This window comes from Phascolarctos cinereus, unplaced genomic scaffold (genome assembly GCF_003287225.1).
Source record: "Phascolarctos cinereus isolate Bilbo 61053 unplaced genomic scaffold, phaCin_HiC Scaffold_5;HRSCAF=322, whole genome shotgun sequence".
Taxonomy (NCBI): Eukaryota; Metazoa; Chordata; class Mammalia; order Diprotodontia; family Phascolarctidae; genus Phascolarctos; species Phascolarctos cinereus.
In genome coordinates, this window is record NW_027555958.1 from 19,118,654 (window position 1) to 19,138,774 (window position 20,121).

Below are 20,121 nucleotides of genomic sequence, written 5' to 3' on the forward strand. Positions count from 1 at the left end.
AAGAAGGACAGGGCCTTAAGAGCGCTCACTGGGGCCAGGTTGAGACTGGGCAACCCTGGGCAGGCAGCAGAGGAGGGAGCGCAGAAGGCCCTGGAAGAAGCTCATCCTGAATCTTGTAAGACCCTGACTTGTCCTACCCACTGTCAGCCACCTGCTTCAGGTCCTGCTTTGTCACCCATGGTGGGGGGCAGAGTGGGGCCTTCCGCTTGGGCACAGATCTAGGCAGTGTGGAGCCTTAGGGAGCAGCCAGGGCTGGGAGCCAGAAGACCCAGGCCTGAATCCCCAGCTCGGAAATTTATGGCCTGCTGGTTTGCCCAAATTCATCGCTTTGAGCCTCCTCCTTCTCCTCTGTAAAATGGGGTACTCAGGCTACACATAGATTTCTCTAGATAAATAAGTGGAAAGGGGGATGAACCAAAGTTATTGGACTTGAGTTCAAAACCTGGCTGCTATTGTGTAACCGTAGGCAGGTCACTTTCCCTCCTCAGACCTCAGTTTCCTCATCTTTAAAATGAGCTGGTTAGACTAGATGGCCTCTGGAGTCCCTCCCAGCCCTAAAGCTATAATCCTCTGATTCCAGCCACTTGTGTGACCTTGAGCAAATAGGGGCGATGATTCCTGCCTGCTCTAGCTCAGAGGTATCATGAGGAGAAGATTCACACCCTGGGTAAGAAGGAGTTCAGAATCACTGGATCATGGATCTGGATCTGGAAAGGACCCTTCCATCTAGTTCAGCTGCTTCATTTTACAGATGAGGAAACCGAGGCACACAGGAGGGAAGTGACTTACCCAAGGTTTCATAGAAAATAAGCATCAGAGGCAGGTTTGAATTGAGGTCCCTGACTCAAAAGCCCATGCCGGTCAATGATTTCCATGCCCTAATAGACGATCATTTGTCAGGATGTTACAGGAGGGCTTCCTTGTGTGTATGGATTAGACCAGTGGCTACTAAGGTTCTTTCCAGTGCTCCAGCTGAGTGATTCTGTGAGTCTAGGAAGAGGGACACAGCAGGCTCTGAGAAGCATAACCCTCAGGGCCCAAGAATGGAGCTCAGTTATGTTTATTTCAGCTGTCAGGGATTCAGGGCCTAAGCCCAGAAAGAAGCAGACAGAAGTGCCTCTGGTCCTGGGTGGTATTGAGTGAATCATGGTTCAGGGCAGCCATGAAATCCTCCCAAGAAGTTGGCAGCCCATTATAAACAGCAGCAGGTGGGGAGAAAGGAAGCAGGACCTCAGGGGGAGAAGGTCCCACCCCAGCAAACCTTTGGGGTGTAGAGAAGAGGAGACGACTCAGCCTGAGCCTGGACTTCACTCACTCTGGACCACTACCTCTTAGAATCCCAAGCTTCCTTTAATGCCACCTCCTACAGACGTCTTTTCCAACCTGACCCCAGCTTATGACTTTATCTTTGCTTTTTCTGTTTTATGGTGAGTTGTCTGGATGCTTACTTCCCCAGAGTAGGATGTTAACTCTTTCATTCTAGGCATGGTTTCATTTTTGTCTGCCACTCTCTGCATCTAGCCCAGTTCGGGCCATGTGTAACGGGTGCTTTGTTCAAGATCGTGAACAAGTCCTCACCACTCGGTGTCCTTCCCCTATGTGTGCCCCACCTATCCCCCATCCCCACCATGCACACATACACACGCACACATGCGCACACACACACTCACTCACACACACACACACACACACACACACACACACACACATTCTAAGATGGAGAAAGCGTCAACCTGCACCAATAGGGGCAGCTTCCAATCTCCCTTTACCAGAGAAATGACAGGACCAGTGCCTGGACCCTATGCTAGGAGCTGTCCTAGGTCCTGAGGAGAAATACAAATAGTGAAATGTTTCTGACCTTGAGAAGCTCAGCCTCCTGGTATAGTTTTAAGGGCAGAATGAGCTGCTCAGATGCTGGGGACTGGATGAGATGACTTGGAAATGGACTGGATTTGGAGGTAAGGGATTTGGGTGTGAATCTCACTTCTGCCACTTATTAGCAGGGTGACCTTGGGCAAGTCATTTAACAACCATGGGCCTCAGGTTCTACATTTATAAAATGAAGGGTGGGGGTAGGAGGTGGACTAGATGGCTGCCTAGAGCCCTTCCAGCTCTGAGGCTAAGTTCCTTCCAGGCACCAGAATCTAACAGTTTCCAATTTCCATTAGCTCCTTCATCTCCTGTCCCTTCTCTAACGAAGGGGTAGGCATGAGGGTTGGACACAGGGGTGTGAGGCCCTACCAGGTTTGCTCAAGCATGGCTACAAAGGAAACTCCAAAGTTCCATCCTGGTAAATAACCATGACCCCTCCCTTCTTCCCTTTGACCCCCCCCCATTTGGCCAGGAGCCAGGTGGACCTCTGTCCAGATGGACCAAGCTGTAGAAAAGGCAGAACAGGAGTCATTGGATACAGGGGACACAGGGGTGGGCTCAGGGAGCCAAAAGATGCTCTTACCCTTGGGATGCTCAGCTAAGACGTCTCTGGTGAGGCAGACCTTCCCAATGACATCATCTCGGCTATGGAGGGAGGGAAGAGGAGAGAACATCAAGATTAATGGCAACAGAAAAAGCAGTTGGGCTAGATTCAAGGATCTGGGTTCAAATTCCACCTCTGATTCTTACTACTTGTATGACGTTAGGCAAGTCTCTTTTTTTTTTTTTTGTCTGGGCTTTGGTTATCTTATCTGTAAATTAAGAAGGATGTACTAGAGGGCCTTCGGAGGTCCTTCTTAGCTGGCCAGCTCTGCTATTGACAAGAAATCACTATTTCACTATGCCATAAAAGTTCCCTGAGCCTAGAGTGATGGGCTGAGTCATGAAGACCTGAGTTCAAATCCTGCCTTAGACAGTTATTAGCTGTGTGACCCTGGGCAAGTCACTTAACCCTGCTGGCCTCAGTTTCCTCATCTATATAATGGGGATAATGTGTGAGGATCAATGCAAAAATAGTTGTAAGGTGCTTAGCATAGTGCCTGGTATATAGTAGGTGCTATATAAAAGTTAGATATTATCATGATTATCCTACAACCCAAATCTAAACCCCAGCCCTGTTCTGACTCCCTTTGTAATCTTGGGCACATCACACCACTTCCTCAGCCCTCTTCAGCCCTAAAATGAAGCCACTGGACTAGATGCCCTCCAAGCTTCCTACAAAGCTCCCCTATGAGTCGGTGGGCTGTCTTGCTCCTCAGAGCTCTGAGGGGTAGAAGTTCAGGGCCACTGAACTGGCCAGGCTTAGGTTAAGCTGTGAGGACAAAGCTCAGAGGTCCAATCTCATCCACCACTGTATCTACTATTACAGGCTAGCTCATCTTCTGGGGCTGGGGTCATGGGGTGGCACCCCACACCAACAACGTGCTTCTTCTCTGGCTTTGGAAACTTCCTACCCAAAGGAAACAGAACTTTAACTTCCTACTTGTGCAAAATACTTCCATACTCAGATATGTACACTCACATGTTCACGCATGCACATAAACACGAGCACCTAGTGCACACCATCTGGATTAGATGAGAGCCCTTCCCCGAGTGGGAGGAGAAACAAGGAGGGAGAGATGGGGGAATGACAGATGAATATCCACCAGGATAGCCCCTGACTCCAAAGGCATCTCCGATTTGTCTCAAATCCAAACCTACTCAAGATTGGCGACTTACTCACGACAGGTATGTTCAAAGGGACCTGAGGTCTACTTGTCCTAGAAGGGTGCATTTATTTTATTAGTATTGAGTCATTTTTCAGCTGTGTGATTCTTCCTGACCCCATCTGGGATTTTCTTGGCAGAGATACTGAAGTAGTTTGCCATTTACTTCTTCAGCTCATTTACAAATGAGTAAACTGACACAAATTGGATTAAGCAACTTGCCAAGGGTCACAGAGTTAGTAAATCTGAGGCTGGATTTGAACTCAGGACAATGAGCCCTCCTGACTCCAGGCTTGGCCCTCCGTCCACTACACCACCTACCTGCCTGGGTGCATTCACAGTGAGCCTCATTCCCCTGTTTTCTTGTTCTTGTTATTGTTCAGTCTGTTTTCTACCTCAGTATAAACCCCCCAATCCCCAACATCTGCAGGCCATCCAGAATCTATCTATTGCCTGGATTGAGCCTGTCGCCTGAGCTGCACTGCATGCATTTGCTCTCATTTTCCCTAAACCAGTACAAACAGCCACTAAATTATTTGGTATACCATCAATAAACAATGTAGTTGATTGATTAAATAAACTACATGTGTAACAGCTGATAATGGTTACATAGAAGTTACATAAAGGAAGACACTATCAGCTGCCCTGCAGACACGCCCTCCTATACGTGACGCCTCCCGCATTTGAATGTGAACTCCGTGAGAGCAGGGGCTTGCTTACTTTCCTATTTGTATCCCCAAAGTTCAACACTGAGCTCAGCACATAGTAGGCCTTCAAGTAATGCTTTTTTCTCCATATTCATTCATCACTCATTCATTCATTCATCAGTCAAATGTTCCTCTTTATCTCTGTTCTTTTGATTTGATTCAATTCAACAAATATTTATTAAGCGCCTACTATGGGCCAGATCAATGCGCTACATCCTGGAGAGAGGGATAGGAAGTAAGCCTGTGATCTCATTGGTGGGATTCCAAGGGAGGAGCTTCCTCCACAGACACAGACTTAGAGAGTTGCCTAAGGCACTGAGAGGTTAAGTGACTTCCCTTGGGACACACAGCACTGGGGTCATAGAGACAAAAATGAAGCAGTTCCTACCATTAAAGAGCTTATGTTTTATGGGAGAATAAAGCACGTACTTGTAAGTGAGGAAAAACAAGATAAATGCAAAGGGAGGATGCTAATACCTGGCGGGGCTGGGGGGGTCAGTAGAGACCAGCAAAGTCTTCAAGTAGGAGGGGGCTTTGAAGGAACCCGGGGATTTGGGGAGAGAGAAGGCAGAGAAAGGGTACATACAGGGCACAAGGTAGAGACTGCAAAGGCATGGAGGTAAGAGATAGGACGTTGCATATGAGGAACAGCTAGAAGTCCTGTTTGAAATCTCAAACCAAACTCATTTGGTGTGTGCACCCACACACAAGCACACACAGACAGACAGACACACACACACACACACACACACACACACACACACACCCCTCTCCCTTTTCTCTCTCTGTTTCTCTAGCCGTGATTTACACCAGTTGGCCCCAGAGCCACCCTACAGGAGCTGGGCCCCCAGCTCATCCCTGTTCTCTGAGGTCTTCCCAGCTGAGAAATCACATTCTCATATGATTCAGCACACTTCCAAGGCCTTCATCCGGCGGTGTATCCTCAGTCCTATTCTGCCCCAGGTGGCCTTGGGTGAGTACCTTCCACAGTCAAGTTCCTCCTCGGCCACATCAGGGAATGGGACTAAATGGTCCCCCCAAGATCTCGACATCCTAGACTCCTCATACTAAAAGGCCCTGGGTGGGGGATGTGGACCTGGTTCTAACCCAGCTTGCTCACGTGAGGGCTTCAAGGTTGCTCTCCCTAGCCAACGGGGTCCTTTTGTGGACCATCTCCCCTTGCCTCCCTTCTACCACACGCATGCCCACCGCCACAACTACAGCCGTCCATTCTGGGTGCGTCTTCCGGGCTCCCTGTCGCTTCCAGCTCTCTGGAGCTCCGGGCCAGACGTGAGGGCGTCGTACCTGAGGGCGTCTTCATCCATGACGTAGAAGGACACAGAGTGGAAGGTGGGAGGGAGGTGAACCTTGTATTCCTCGCCCCAGAATGGGGACAAGGTCTTCCACACCGTGGCTGTCCTGTTGGAGAGAGATGGAGAGAAAGAGAGCTCCTCAGGAACAGCCCTTAGCGCCAGAGCCGGGCCATCTTCCACCCCTCCCCCCCCACCCCCAGAGCCTAGGCACAGGGATGGGGGACCCGCAGCCAAACTTCTAAGTTTGGATTCAGCCAAAGGGCCGCACTTTAGGACTAGAGGGCCACATGGGGCCTCAAGGCCGCAGGCCTCCCACCCCTGGCTAGTTCTTTTATTCCACTTGATCGTTTTTTAAAATGTTATTTTAACTCTTTAAGTGTTCCTAATCTACCTCTGCTGCCTAGCTGGGTAAATGGCTGCCTTTCTTTGTGTTCGCTATTTTCCGCACTTTCATTCATTCATTCATTCACGCATGGATGCATTCATTCAGTCAGTCAGTCAACATTTATTAAGGACCTACTACCTGCAGGGAAATACAATGATAAATAAGACAGAATCCCTGCCCTCAAGGAGCTTACAGACTATAATGATCTTTTAGTTTTTAGAGATAACAATGTTTTCACATTCATTATTCACATCCATTTCATTGTCGCAGCAGCCCTATGAGATAGGCAGGACAGGGATTTGACACAGTGAAGAAACTGAGGCAAAGAAGGGGCAAATGACTTTCCTAACATTACGTGGCAAGTCTCCCGGTTCTCCGTCCTAAAGGGATAGATGATGCTAACCTTTCTTCCAGGGGCTGCCATGTCAAGGAGAGGGGATCACTGTGCTTTGACTGGCCTCACTAGAAGCAGTGGGATGGACACATAACAAAGGAGATTGTATAGAATGAGCTGAGAGGCAAGAGGGAGGGCCTGGTGATGAGCAAGAAGGTTGGCTTTGGACTCAGAAGACCCGAGTTCCAGTTCTGGCTCAGCACCTTTCTGGCTACGTGCCCTATTAGTCCCCTGGCTGGAATTATAGAACATAGCGCCTCAAGAGCAGGGGTTGCCTCATTTTTGTGGGTGTCTAGCATAGCGCCTGCCACAGAGGAGGCACTTAACAGATGCACTTTGGCTGATCCACCTTGGAGAGTTTTCTCATCTATAAAATGGGGACAATTAAATTCAATGACTATTTATTAAGCACCAATAGGGTAACTAGGTGGCACAGTGGATAGAGAACTGGCCCTGGAGTCAGGAAGACATGAGTTCAAATCCAGCCTCAGACACTTGTTAGCTGTGTGACTCTGGGCAAGTCACTTAACCCTGTTTGCCTCAGTTTCTGATCTGTAAAATGAACTGGAGAAGGAAATGGCAAAACACTACAGTATCTCTGCTGAGAAAACCCCAATAGGGTCGTAGGAAGTTGGATGCAACTGAAATGACTCAACAATGACAAAGCACGAACCATGTGCAAAAAAGACTGGCTCCTTTGCAGGGCTGTTGTGAAGACTGCACTTTGTAGATCCTAAAACTCTATCAATTGGAAAGTAATCTCCTTGAGAGCAGCCTTTGTTTCTTTTTAAACATTTCCCCTTTGTATCCCCAGTGGCTAGTACAATGCCTGGCGTGTAGAAGGGACTTAATAAATGTTTGCTGGAAAACTAAAAATAAATCATTAAAAAATTTAAATGTTTGTTGATTGAATCTATGTGTGGGAGTTACTGTTATTCTCTCCATTCCCATGTCCCTGTTTCATGATCTGTGCTACAGGAATCCACCCAGACCCTAGGTGAAGACCTGAGCGGGAAGGAACACCTCCCCAAAGGGGTTAGCCCTCCTCCTCAATTACCTGACGATGGGCTCATTGTCAATCTTCACGATGCAATACGGATCACTGCTGCCAGTGCTGAAAGACAAGACAAGAGGCCCCTGTCAGTGGTGTCTGCCTATGAAGAGGGTCAGACAAAGGTGGGGCCAAGAGCCCTGATAGAGAGAAAGGAGAGGAGAGAAAACAGGCAGAGATGTGTGCTGTGAACAGAGGAGATGCTTCTGTTCCTTAGAGAACGAGATCAGGACGAGACGGGCTAGGGGAGAGAAGCTTACAGAATGAAATCGGGGAAGAGCTGGAAGGGCCCCTCACCACTTGAGACCTTCCCATGTCGAGGCTTCAGGGAAACTGAACGGAAATTTCATCCACCCCTTGACTCTATACTAAGCCATGTCTGACATCAACCAACCATCGGCAAGTCTTTATGAATCCCCTCCTACCGGCCAGGTGGCCTGGGAAGCAAAACCAAAAGTGAAACAGTCCCTGCCCTCAAGGCACTTACATTCTACAACTCTTGATAGGACCTTTGGTGATGGTGGGGGTGGAGAAAAACATGTTTACAGATGGGTAAATACAAGATGAAAGAGGCAGTGTAGTAGAGTGGATAGAAAGTTTGCCTTGAAGCCAGGAAGTCTTGGCTCTGGCACACAGTGGCCGTACGACCCTGGGTAAGTCACCTGACCTCACACTGCTTTGGGCAACCCTCCAAGAATATGTTACATAGGAGAGGTCCACCTGCATTGGTAGAGGGAATTTCCTCGTCTGGGAGTTCCTAGACCGTGAAATCACAGGCCAGTGCCTAAGTCCCTATCTTATCTATATAAAATTAATACAGTTTGCTTTAGTGTGGTGCCTTAGCACACCGTAAGGGCTTAACAGGTTCAGTTAAAAGGCATGCAACATACAAGTTCATGCTCTCTGTCTCTCGGTCTCTGTCTGTCTCTCGGTCTGGTCAAGGGAAGCACTAATAACTGGTGAGACATGAAAGGTCATCCAAAGGAGATGGCTGGTGCCTGAGCTGAGTCCTGAAGGTAGCCAGGACCCTACGACTAGAGACAGGTCTTCATTTTACAGATGGGGGAACTGAGGCCCAGGGAAGTGAAGTGACCTGCCACAGGTCATGAAAGTTGCAAATGAGATTTGAACCTGGCTCCTCTGACTCCAAATCCATTTGTATTTCCACTGTAGCTTGATGGCTCTCCGAAAGAAGTGACTCCATTGTAGCGGAGCAGCTGAAGGAGATGGTTGGGGAAGTGCCTCCTTTAGAGATCATCTAGCTCACCTCCCTCATTTTGTGCCCTATTTCTCCTCCCTAGTGTCTCATTTGATCCTCACAAGAACGCTGAGGGGTGAGTGCTATTATTATCTCCATTTTACAGTTTAAGAAACTGAGGCAGGCAGAGGTTAAATGACTTGCTTAGGATAACACAGCTGCTAAGTATCTCTGAGGTCAAATTTGAACTCAGCTCTTCCTGACTCCAGGCCCAGCATGCTATTCTATGTGCCACCCAGCTGTCCCTAAGGAATGAGAAGAACTAAAGATGTTTCCGATAGGTTGCAAGCCTGGGTGCTGGTATGTACCAAGCAAGCCTGGGTGCCTGAAAGAACTGAGGCATACTTGACAGAAATAGAGAAGTTTGGAGGAAGACCAGGTTTCATTTGGAAGATGCTGTATTAGAGATCTGAGAAGGTCATAGTTACCTTGGGACCAACATTCAGGAGACATTTTTTATGGATATTTTCTTTCTTTGTTTCATTTTTAGTATTTCAGTTTCCCCCAATTACATGTAAAGACAATTTTCTAGACAGACATTGTTTAATGAAGCCTGTGATTTCATCAGTCTTGGGAGCTCCTGGGGAAGAACTTCCTCTACCAAGATGGCCCTAGCATGGACCCTGCAATTTACAGTGTCAAGTGTGTGGCTGGGGACATTGAAAGGTTAAGTGACTTGTCCAGGGCCACAAAGTCATTATCTGTCAAAGGAAAGATGCAGGTCTCCCTGATTCTGAGGCAGGCTTTGTACTATGCCACACTCCTGCTCAGGAGAAAGATTAGGGCTGGATATAGAGATCTGGGAGTCTTCTGCACAGAGATGCCTATAGAGATTAAATACCTAAGAGCTGAGGAGAATACCACTCAATTAAAAGCATTTATTAGGCACCTACTATGTGACAGGCACCCATTGTATCTCAAAAACAGAGAATGAAACAACCTCTGCTCCCAAGGAACTTACACAGAGAGAGAAGAGAAGAGGGTCTGGGATGAAGCCTTGGGAGATGCCCACATTTAGTGGCCAGGAGATGGAAAATGCAGCAAAGGAGACTGAGGGGTGGTCGGTCAAGGTGAGAACTGACAGAGTCACGTCATGGAAGATAAAGGAGGGAATGTCCGGGAGGAAGGTGTGGAGAGCAATGCCACCAGCTGCTCTCAGAATGAGGACTCGGGAAGGCTGGTGGATTTAGCCCTTGGTACCCTTGGTATCTTGGAGAAAGCCAGCTCCGTCAAGGGGTAGAGCTAGAAACTAGATGATATGGAGCTGAGAAGTGAGTGGAAGGTGAGTAAATGGAGGCAGTGAATGTAGACCATCCTTTGCAGCAGTTAGGCAATGATATCTAGGATAATAGCATGAGGGATTGCCACAGTAAAGTGAAGGGCCTTTTAAGGATGGAAGAAGTGAGTATGTCTACAGGTGTTGACGAAGGAGCCAGTCTATCAGGTGAGATTGAAGAAGGGAGAAAGAAAGGGGATGACTGAGGGCAAGCTTCTAGAGGAGATGGGAGGAGATGAAATCAAGTTCACAAGCAGAGGAGCTGGCCTTGGTCAGACGGGCTGACTCGTCACCAGAAGCTGGAACAAAGGAGAAGAAAACGGGAGATGATGGATTGTGGGTTAGAGGTAAGTGGGGGAGCCCAAGAGGATGACTGTAGATGACCTTTAACTTCTCAGGAAAGCACAGTGTGAGGTACTCTGCTGAGAGGGAGAGGGGAGGATGGACTACAGGAGGCTTGTAAGAGCTGGTGTGGAGACTGACTGATGGTCACAGCGTCAGTGTGACACACTGACCTCCTCAGAGTGCATGCCCTGTAGGGGCCCCTCCAGATCTAAGTCTGTGAGTCTGGGGTTTAGAACACATGGTCTCTGAGACCCCATCCAACTCTGAGCCTCTCTGCTTCTGTGTCCTATACCTGAAACTCCCTCCTGAAGGAGAATCAAAACTTCCCTTTTAAAGAAGGGGGGAGGGCAAAGACAGAAAGAAAGGGCCCACATATTTGTATCAATACTTTTTTTGGGATAGTAGCATATTGGAAACAAAATGAGGCCCATCAATTGGGGAATGGGCTGTGATATCTGAATGTAATGGAATATTATTATGCCATAAGGAATGAGGAAAACAAAGCATTTTGAGACTAGGGAAGATATGTGGACACGGAAGCAGGAACAGTACAACAATATGGAATGACCACAATAATGTAAATGAAAACAACCACGAAATGAACTTGGGCTAAGGGGACACACTTCCATTCTCATGGGAGAGTTTACAGGAGTAACAAGCTCACCACACAGTAAGATGTGGTTGCTGTGTTGGCTGGCTTTTTCTTTGTTACAAGGGAGGGTTCAAAGGTCGGGGGCAGGGAGCAGGGGATGTTGGGAAATGATTATGGCATCAATGAAACAAAACAGAACCCCAAAACACAAGAAGAACTACGGTGATGAAGAAGGAATTATGCAGGGGTGGCCCAAGGTTAGGTGCAGGGGAATCCCAGCTCATGTTCTACTCCCTGCTCCATTAAATGGCAATGTCCCCACAGAGGAAGTGACTGACGGGAAAACATTTGGACAGCAGCCCAGTCTCTTACCCAAACAGGAAAACAACTGATGAGGATGTCCCCATCCTCTTGTGATTTCTGAGACTGACTGTGTAATCTGAATTGTGGCCAGTTCTTACAAGGCAATTAACCATTTTCCCACTCATCAGTTGTGTGTGTTTGGGAGTAGTATAGGGTGTCGTGGTAAGCTGTGAATTCCCAGAACTCTGGGGATGGTTACCCTGCAGAAGAGAAACCCTGGAAGCCATGTCAAAGCTGGGATCACCCCCAATCCTGAGCTTACAAAATCATGAGAAAATCAGTGGGGAAAGGCCTATTTTTTCTTTCTTTCTAAAAGTTTTATTGTTGCCTTTTATATCTATACCATAGTTATTTCTTACTAGATTCTGCCTTCCCCTCCACTACTGAACTTATCCTTGTAACAAAGAAGAACATTTACAAAAAAACAACACAGTAATCCCATCTTACAATGTATACCCATTGACTCCCCAGCCCTCTCTCTACCAAAAAGCAGGGCATAAGTTTCCTCATCAGTTCTCTAGGATTCAGATTGTTCCTTATAACTCTTCAGGGATTGGTTGCTTTTTAGTGACTATTACCTACATTCCCGAGGCATGATATATGTTGTACCTGCTTCTGTTCTTTGCCTGGCATCAGTTTGTACAAATCTTCCCATGTTTCTCTGAATCTCTCATGTTCAGCATTTCTTACTGCTTAACAATATTCTCTCGCTTTCATACACCATCTTTCTTTCAGATGTTCTCCAGTCGGCAGGCGTCCACTTTATCTCTGGGTCTTTGCTAACACAACAATGTTGATGTATGTGGACATAATGGTCTGGCTGGAATGGAAGATATCGTAGAGGACCTCAAGAGGTCTCCACACCTCCTCCCTACAAATGTCTTAAGAGTTTTTAAAAACTTTAAAGTGCTATGGAAATAAAGTCTTCTAAAAATTAATAATAATATCAGTCATGGCTAGAGAGTACAACTCTGACGATCTGGCCACGTCGTTCGAATGCCAAATGTACATTTGCCTAAAAGACTATTTTATGGAGAACTCACACAGGGCAAGTGCATACACGGAGGTCAGAAGAAGTGATACAAGGACACTCTCAAGGTCTCTCTGAAGAACTCTGGAAGCTGTTGTGTGACATGGGAGACACTGGCACAGGAGTGCCCAGCATGGCATGCCCTCATCAAAGAAGGTTCTGTGCTCTATAAGCAAAGCAGAATTGCAGCAGCTCAAAAGAAACATGGACACACAAATTTAGAGACCTCTCCACTCCTAATGTTCATATTGACTATTTGTACCCGACCTGTGGCAGAGCCCTCCAAGCTCTATTGGACTGATCAGCCACAGTGGGACACACTGTACCTTGACCCCAACTTATTGATGTCCTTTTGGTCCTCTTTGAGATTGAAGGACAACATCCAATCAACCATCAGTCACAGAATATCAGCAGTCATGGAGCCTCTCTGGAGTAAATTCATGGGATCACAGATCTACGGACTTTGGAGACTTTTGGGTCTAGATCCCTCATTTTACAGAGGAGAAAACTGAGGATCAGACAGAGGAAGCAGCAGTTGTAGTCTCACAGATCTGGAGCTAGAAGGGACCTTAGAGGTCAGTCAGTCCAGCCTTCGCATTCTACAGATGAGAAAATGAAAGCACAGAGCTTAAGTGATTTGCTCTGGGTCATTGTTCAGTTGTTTTTCAGTCGTGTTTGACTCTGTGATCTCATTTGGGGTTTTCTTGGCAAAGACACTGGAGTGGTTTGCCATTTCCTTCTCTAGCTCATTTTACAGATGAGAAAACTGAGGCAATCAAGGTGAAGTGACTTGCTCACAGTCACACAGCTAGTAAGCATCTGGGGTAACTTCTAGTAACTGTTCTAGGTCACACAGTTAGTGCATTTCTAAGATGTGATTTAGATTCAGGTCTTCTTGAACTGGAGCCCAAAGACCTACCATACTGACTTCCTATAGGGGGGACTAGAGCCCTGAGGCAGGACTAGATTTTGAAGATGGGGAGAGAGTCGCAAATGGCATTGCAGGCAGGCAGCAGACTTGGGCAAAGTTCCGGAAGGAGAAATGAACATGGCATAAGCATGGGACAGGGAGTAATTGGGGTGGCCTGGAGGGCAGCCACTTTGGAGCCAGTGCTCCAGGGCAAGTCTCCCCCTCTCTGGCCCCCTCCAGGTCACCACCTTCGGGCACTGAGATTCTGCCTGAAAACAGCGGTTTCCTTTTCTTGAGAAAAGTGGGAGGAGTAGGTGCATTTCTGCTGTATGCTGGGCCAGGGTGCTATATTTAGGACCTTGGCAGTTTTGTCCAAGAGAAACAGAGAGCAAAAGAGAAGGAGAAGTGAGGGCAAGAACCAAAATAGCCCCTGAAATGGCAGATGGGTTTTACCCAGATCTTTTGGGGGCTGGGATTTCTCCACTGACTTAAATTAATATCCCAAGAGGGAGAAGAAAGGAAAGAATGAGAGAAGAGAAAATGAGAGACAGAGACAGAAAGAGACAGGGAGAGAGAGAGAGAGAGAGAGAGAGAGAGAGAGAAGAGAGAGAGAGAGAGAGAGAGAGAGAGAGATCAAGGGGGAGGAAGGGAGAGAAGGAAAGGGAGAGGGAGGGAGAAACAGAGAAGAGGGTGAGGGAGAGAGACAGAGAGGACGGAAAGGGAGGGAGAGGGAGAGAGTGATACAGAGAGAGAGAGTGACACAGAGAGAGACAGGGAGGGAGAGAGAGAGAAATGAGAGAGAGGGACAGGGAGAAGGAGAGGGAGAGGGAGGGAGAGGGAGAGAGGGGGTGAGAGAGAGAGAGAGAGAGAGAGAGAGAGAGAGAGAGAGAGAGAGAGAGAGAGAGAGAGAGAGAGAGAGAGAGAGGCAGGCCCAGGAGCAAGCGTGTGTAGAGGATGCCCACAATCTCTTGCTGGTGGTACAAAACACAGCAGAAGAGGCGGCTGCTCACTGGGGAGTGTGGAGTCTGCCCCAGGGGCAGGAGGCCAGCCTCAACCATATGCTGATGCTCTGTGCAGCCTAGCAGGGGGCCCTCCAACCCCCACACCAAATGAGGCAGCTGGTAGTGCAGTGGATAGAGCACTGGACCGCATGGTGAGTTCAAATCCAGCCTCATACACTTACTAGCTGTGCGACACTAAGCAATTCACTTAACCTCTGCCTCGATTTCCTCATCTGTAAAATGGGAATAATGATAGCACCCACCTCCCAGGATTGTTTGTGAAGATCGAATGGGATAATATCTGTAAAGAGCTCAGCACAGCGTTACATGTAGTATAGTGCATACTGGCCCATAGTAGAAGCTATTTAAATACTGGTTCCTTTCCCCTTGAATGACCACTCTGAGTTGGTTTGGGGGAGAAAAGCGGGAGTGCTTTGCATCCCCTCCCAAGGTGGAGGTCAGCCTCATGTCTAGCAGGTTCAGCTAGCCCTCCGGCCCCCTGCCAGGCATCTCCTGACCACTGATCTCCATCTGCCGGGTGCATTATTTCATCTGTGAAAGTGAAGCGTATTGAGAGGAAGTCACCTTAGAAAGTGAGTAGCCCAGTCTTGCTAAGACCAGACCTCAAATTTCCTGCTCTGCCTTTCACAGGCACTCTGGAGAGTTGGAAGGAATCTCAATGATCGTTGCATCCAATCTGCTCATTTTACAGATGAGCAAAGTAAGTGAAAGATCCTAGATCTAGAGTCATAAGGGACTTCATCAGCCATCCTGGTCAACCCCCCCATTTTACAGATGAGGAAAGCGATGCCCAAGGTCACGTAGGTAGTATGCTTCACCAACAGTGTATGAGTCCCACAGCCCACACTGTCTCCACTTATAGACACAGAAACAGTAGCTCTAGTCCCTTCTGGAAAGGCTTACGAAGCTGGCAATTCACTAGTGATCCCTCTTATCATCAGAGTGCCAGTTCAGGTCAGCAGTGAAACTATGCAGACTTTGGGAAGCATCTCAGAGGAGAAAATGGGAGAGACAAAGCAGGGAGTGGGATGGGGCGTGGAAGCTAGAGGAGATGCTGCTCAAGGAGTGGTGACATGGTATGGTGGGATCAATGTTGGATCAAGAGGCAGAGGGGTGGCCTTCAGCAAGCTTCTTTTCCTTTCCAAGCCTTAGTTTCCTCCTCTGTAAAAATAAGGGGCTCTCCAAGGCCTCTGGCCGGCTCTAAGTCTGTGATCCTTTGACTTCAGCTGGCACTGAGATTCACACTCTGTCAGCAGATATAAGGGTGAGAGGAGTCACCAGGCAGGACCAGCAGAAAGGAGGCAGCAGAAGGCCTGGAGGGGAGGCTGGAAGGGTGGTCCAGGGGCCTGACTACAGAGGGCCTTGAATGCCATGCTAAGCATGTGGTATAGTGGAAAGAGTCCTAGCTTTGGCATCAGAGACCCTGGGTTCTGATCCAACCTCTGGCACTTCTTCCCTGTGTGAACTAAGGTTAAGTCATCTCACATCCCTGTTTCTCCACTTGTAAAATCAGAATGTTGGACTTGAGGGTTTCTACAGCTCTCTATTTGTGATATTCTCACCATCATCCCTGCCCCCAGCAGCTCTGGGTCCTGTTAGCCGAGGAGCTGTCTTTGGCAGTGACATCTAAAGCAAACACACTTAGCAGCTGGTGCCTTGGCAGGTCCCTGCACCGCTGAATGGACAGTGGGAAGACCATCTTGCAGAGAGTGGATTTAGAAGGAAGATTAAAAGGAGTTACAGGTACAGAGAGTTAGGGTGAGAAATGGGAAATACCAGATACCTGGAGGATGTGATCCATGAACAGGGGGAAGGCAAGGAAAGAGAAGGTGGGAATAGTGCCAGGTCGGGACAGACCATGCCCCATAACCCTAGAGTAAGAGTCCATCCTCTGTCAAAAATCAAGCCATCCAACAGCTGATCAGCCAGTGTTCATGCACTGCCACAGCTGGGAGGGATCCCAGGCCGGTCTCGACCAATCCCCTCATTTTACTGATGAAGAGGACTGTAAGCTCCCTGAGGGCAAGGACTGTCTTTTGCCTCTTTTTGTAGCTTTAATACTTAGCACATAGTAGGTGCTTAATAAATGTTTATTGAATTGAAGTGACTTAGAATCATAGGGTAATTGATCTTCAACTGAGAGGACCCTCGAGGCTATCTAATTAACTCCCCTCACTCTTTTCAGAGGTCTGCTTTACTAGCTGAGTGATTTTGGGCAAGTCACTTCATTTCCTTGATGTGTAAAATTAGACTTGCTGACTTCTTAGGTCCCTTCCTACATTAAGTCTATGATCCTAAATATAAGGCAAAACAAAAATGAAACATCCCCTGGCCTCAAGAAGCTTACATTCTGTTGGAATAGGGTTAGTACTAGCTCTACTACTCTCCCCAGAGGGTTGCAGTGAGTCTCAAATGAGATACTGTCTCTAAAACTCTTTGTAAACTTTACCTAGCTACGTGACCTTGGGCGAGTCATTTAACTGCCCTTTGTCTCAGTTTCCCCATCTGTTAAGTAGGGATAATAGTAACGCCTACTTCACAAGGTTGCTGTGAGGATAAAATGAGATCTTTATAAAGTATTTTGTAAACTATTAAGTGCCACAAAATGCTAACTGTTGCTCTTGCTGTATTATTATCGATGCTCTATAGAAATCTCGAGGATTACTCCCAGAGTGGCTGAGCCCTGCCCCACCGCCCACCTCTGCCTCAGCCAGCTGCAGTTTGGCTGGTCTGTGCCCCCGCACCCTCTCATGTGAACACCGGGGTGGGGGAGGCCCCCTGGATCCAGCTGCTTCTTGCAGTGCACTGGAAACAACCCTGGACTGGAAGTCAGGCGATTTGGCTCCAGTCCAAGCTCTGCCTGCAACTGACTGAGTGACCGGACCAGGGACCTCCCTTTCTCTCGCTTTTGGTTTCATTGCCAACGGAATGAAAGTGGTGAGCTGATTTTTGGCTCTGCAAGACCCAACCAAGACCACTGGGCTCGACTCGGACTGATTTGGCAAAATCCCATCTTGTTCTGTTCGTGTGCGAGCCCTGTATGCCTGCACACACAAGATCCTGGAAGGCTGGACCCTGTTATCTTCTGCCTGCCACAGGGCACTCCCACACATAATAGCCGCCCGTGTCTCTTAGTGGCTTGGTGTTTCATGGCCAACACCGAGACGTGACTGGAGAAAACTGCTTGGATGCCCAAACTCTACCCTCCACCTAAGAGTCTACTTATCAAACTCAGCCGCCATCTCAATACTTTTTGTCTCTTTTTGTAGCCTCAGTGTTTAGCACAGTGCCTGACACATAGTAGGTACTTAATAAATGCTAGTTGATTGATTGATTGAATAGTGAGGGTAGTTTTTCCCTGTTCTTGGGCTAGTGTATAATAAATGATGAGGATATTATAAAGTCCCCCTCTCCCTCAACCCCTGCACCTCTATGCCACCCTTAGTCACAAGTGGGGAGGAGCTAAGGGCAGAGATGGCTCCCTACCTATGTCCACTCCTGGAATGGACTAACCTCTGGTCTATGGGGGGAGGAAGGCATTTATTTCAGAGACAAAGGAGAGATCTCAAATATTTTAAACCCATCTGAAGGACAGTCTAAGAAAGCTGAAGGAAAAACAAGATGGTGAGCCGAGAAGGTAGGAATATGGAGGGTGAGAATGTGGAAAAATGTGGCGGGAAGGGCCAGGGGGATTCTGGGATGGGAGGTCAGGAGACAGAGAGAGCAGCCTAGTGCAATGCAAAATGTTCTTTTCAGAGGCAGAGTGCCAGAGTCTGAGTCTGAGCTCAGGGATGACCCCACTGGTTCAGTATCAACCCACTAATGACCTTACTGATTTTGTATCAGTCTATATAGCAGTGGCATTGTGGTAGAGTGAGGCCAGAGGGTCTCTGATGGGGAGTATCTGTGTGACCTCTGGCAGCTCATTTCACCTTGCCATTATCTTTAATATGAGGGGAGTAGACCAGGTGGATTCTGATAGCCCTTGCAACTTTAGATCTAGAAGTCTATGGGTACAGCTCTTGCCCTCAGTAGAAAGAAAGCTCCTTAAGGGCAGGGGCTGTTTATATTTGTCTTTACTCCTCAGTACCTAGCACGTACTAGGCACTTCATGAAGGCTTGTTACTGATTGGTGTGTCTTTGATACAACAAGTCATCTACCCTCTCTGGGCTTGTTTCCTCACTTCTAAGAAGGATTGAGGTTGGGGGGGGTGGCCCAGATGCCCTCAAGGGTCCAGTTCTAAAGCCCATAATCTCTGGCTAGCGGGCCAAGACTTTGGAAACTCAGAGCCTTAAGTTCTTCCTAGAACAGGGTTGACCTCCAAAACCCGGCTCCCAAAGACACAGCTGGAGGTGGGCAAGGGAAGAAGTGGGTAGGAAAATTAGGCAGGGATGGAGAAGAAGGGTGTGATGAAGAGGAGAGGGAGGTGGCAGACGCCATCCTAGCAGGATGTCCTCACCCAACCCGGATACGACCTGTGACCCACATGGTGGGTGGCCCTGTGACCTAGGCAGGGTTTTAAGCTGTAGAAGGGGGCCAAACCCAGCTCCCTAGCAAGGGTGTGTGTGTGTGTGTATGTGTGTGTGTAGAAAAGAGAGAAGAGAGAGAGAAGAGAAAGAAGACAGAGGAGAGAAGAAAACAGAAGAGAAAGAAGAAAGAGGAGGGAGAGGGAAGAGAAAAAAGAGAAGGGAGAGAGAGAGAGATCCCCCCATGAGCCTGAAAGCAGCTTTGAGCCTCTCTCTCTGCCTTCACGGAACCTACCTATTCACATTCACTCAGGCTGTGGATGACTAATCCACATGAAATGGCCTCCCTCTGCAGCTGGCCCAGAAGCATGAGAGACCCAGGGAGGCCCCCCTTCCCCTGCCTTCCTGTTCACCTCTTGTTCCCTGCCTCCCCAGGACCACAGTTTATCTGAGGAACTCCAATCCACCCTGGCTTGCTTTTTCTGCTGTCCAGCCTAGAAAATCCAAGCTTGAGACCAGGCCATCCCCTCTCCTCTTCCCCCCTCCATCACCATGGTAACCACAGACTGAGGTTGTTCTTCCACAGGGGCCCGGGGGCCTTGAACTAGCCACTGAAATGTGCTGGGGAAGAAAGAGATGGAGAGACATGTTGGATGGCAGGGACAGGGCAAGAGAACTGGGGTCTGTGGGCATGGAACATGACTACTGCTCTTGCCCTCCTTCTCCTTTGCTGGGATCTGGGGAGGGGAAATCTAAAAATGAGGACCAGAGGGAAGTGTTGAGAGGTCAGAGTGCAGCTGAAAATCCTGGGATCCCCCATGAGCTTTAACCACGGTAGGATTTTGGGGAGATCACTTGTCACCCCTGGGCCTCAGTTTCCTTAACAGACTATAAGCTCCTTGAAGGCAAGCCTCGAGTCTTCTTTTATTCTTACATCCTCCACATCTAGCAGAATTTGCCCTACACATAGTAGATGCTTAAATATTTGCCTGTTTAAATAACACATACACAAATCTTCCTAACATCCAATTTGTCTTGTGCTTTATATTTTCTCAAACATATCCATTGTCCTTTTTGACCCTCAAAACAGCCCTGTGGAGTAGGTAAGTCAGGTACACTACAGATGAGGAAACTGAGGCCTGGAAGAGGTCAAGTTTATGCCCTAGGTTAGTGACAGAGACAGAACTAGACTTGTCTTGAGATTCCTATCAATAAAATCAATAAGCATTTGTTAAGTGACTACTGTATGCCTGGTATCATGTGAAATCCTAGGGAAACAAAGGCAGAAATAAAATAATCCCTCTCTTAAAGCAGCTTACATTCTACAAAGAAAGATACCAAGTGATTCAGGTGGGAGGAGAAGGGCATTA

At 47.9% G+C, this 20,121-nt stretch overlaps 1 protein-coding gene across 2 annotated transcripts in view; it reads right to left on the reverse strand.

Annotated features, from left to right (window-relative positions):
- The window catches only part of RASA4B (RAS p21 protein activator 4B), a 48,642-nt gene that overhangs the window by 26,178 nt on the left and 2,343 nt on the right, over positions 1-20,121 (reverse strand). For both annotated transcript variants that reach the window (XM_021005723.2, XM_021005722.2), the window contains exons 2-4: positions 7,495-7,551; positions 5,651-5,764; positions 2,456-2,517 (exon numbers count right to left, since the gene is read on the reverse strand). In XM_021005723.2, the coding sequence (XP_020861382.1) occupies positions 2,456-2,517; positions 5,651-5,764; positions 7,495-7,551 (233 nt within the window). The remainder of the gene's footprint in view (positions 1-2,455; positions 2,518-5,650; positions 5,765-7,494; positions 7,552-20,121) is intronic.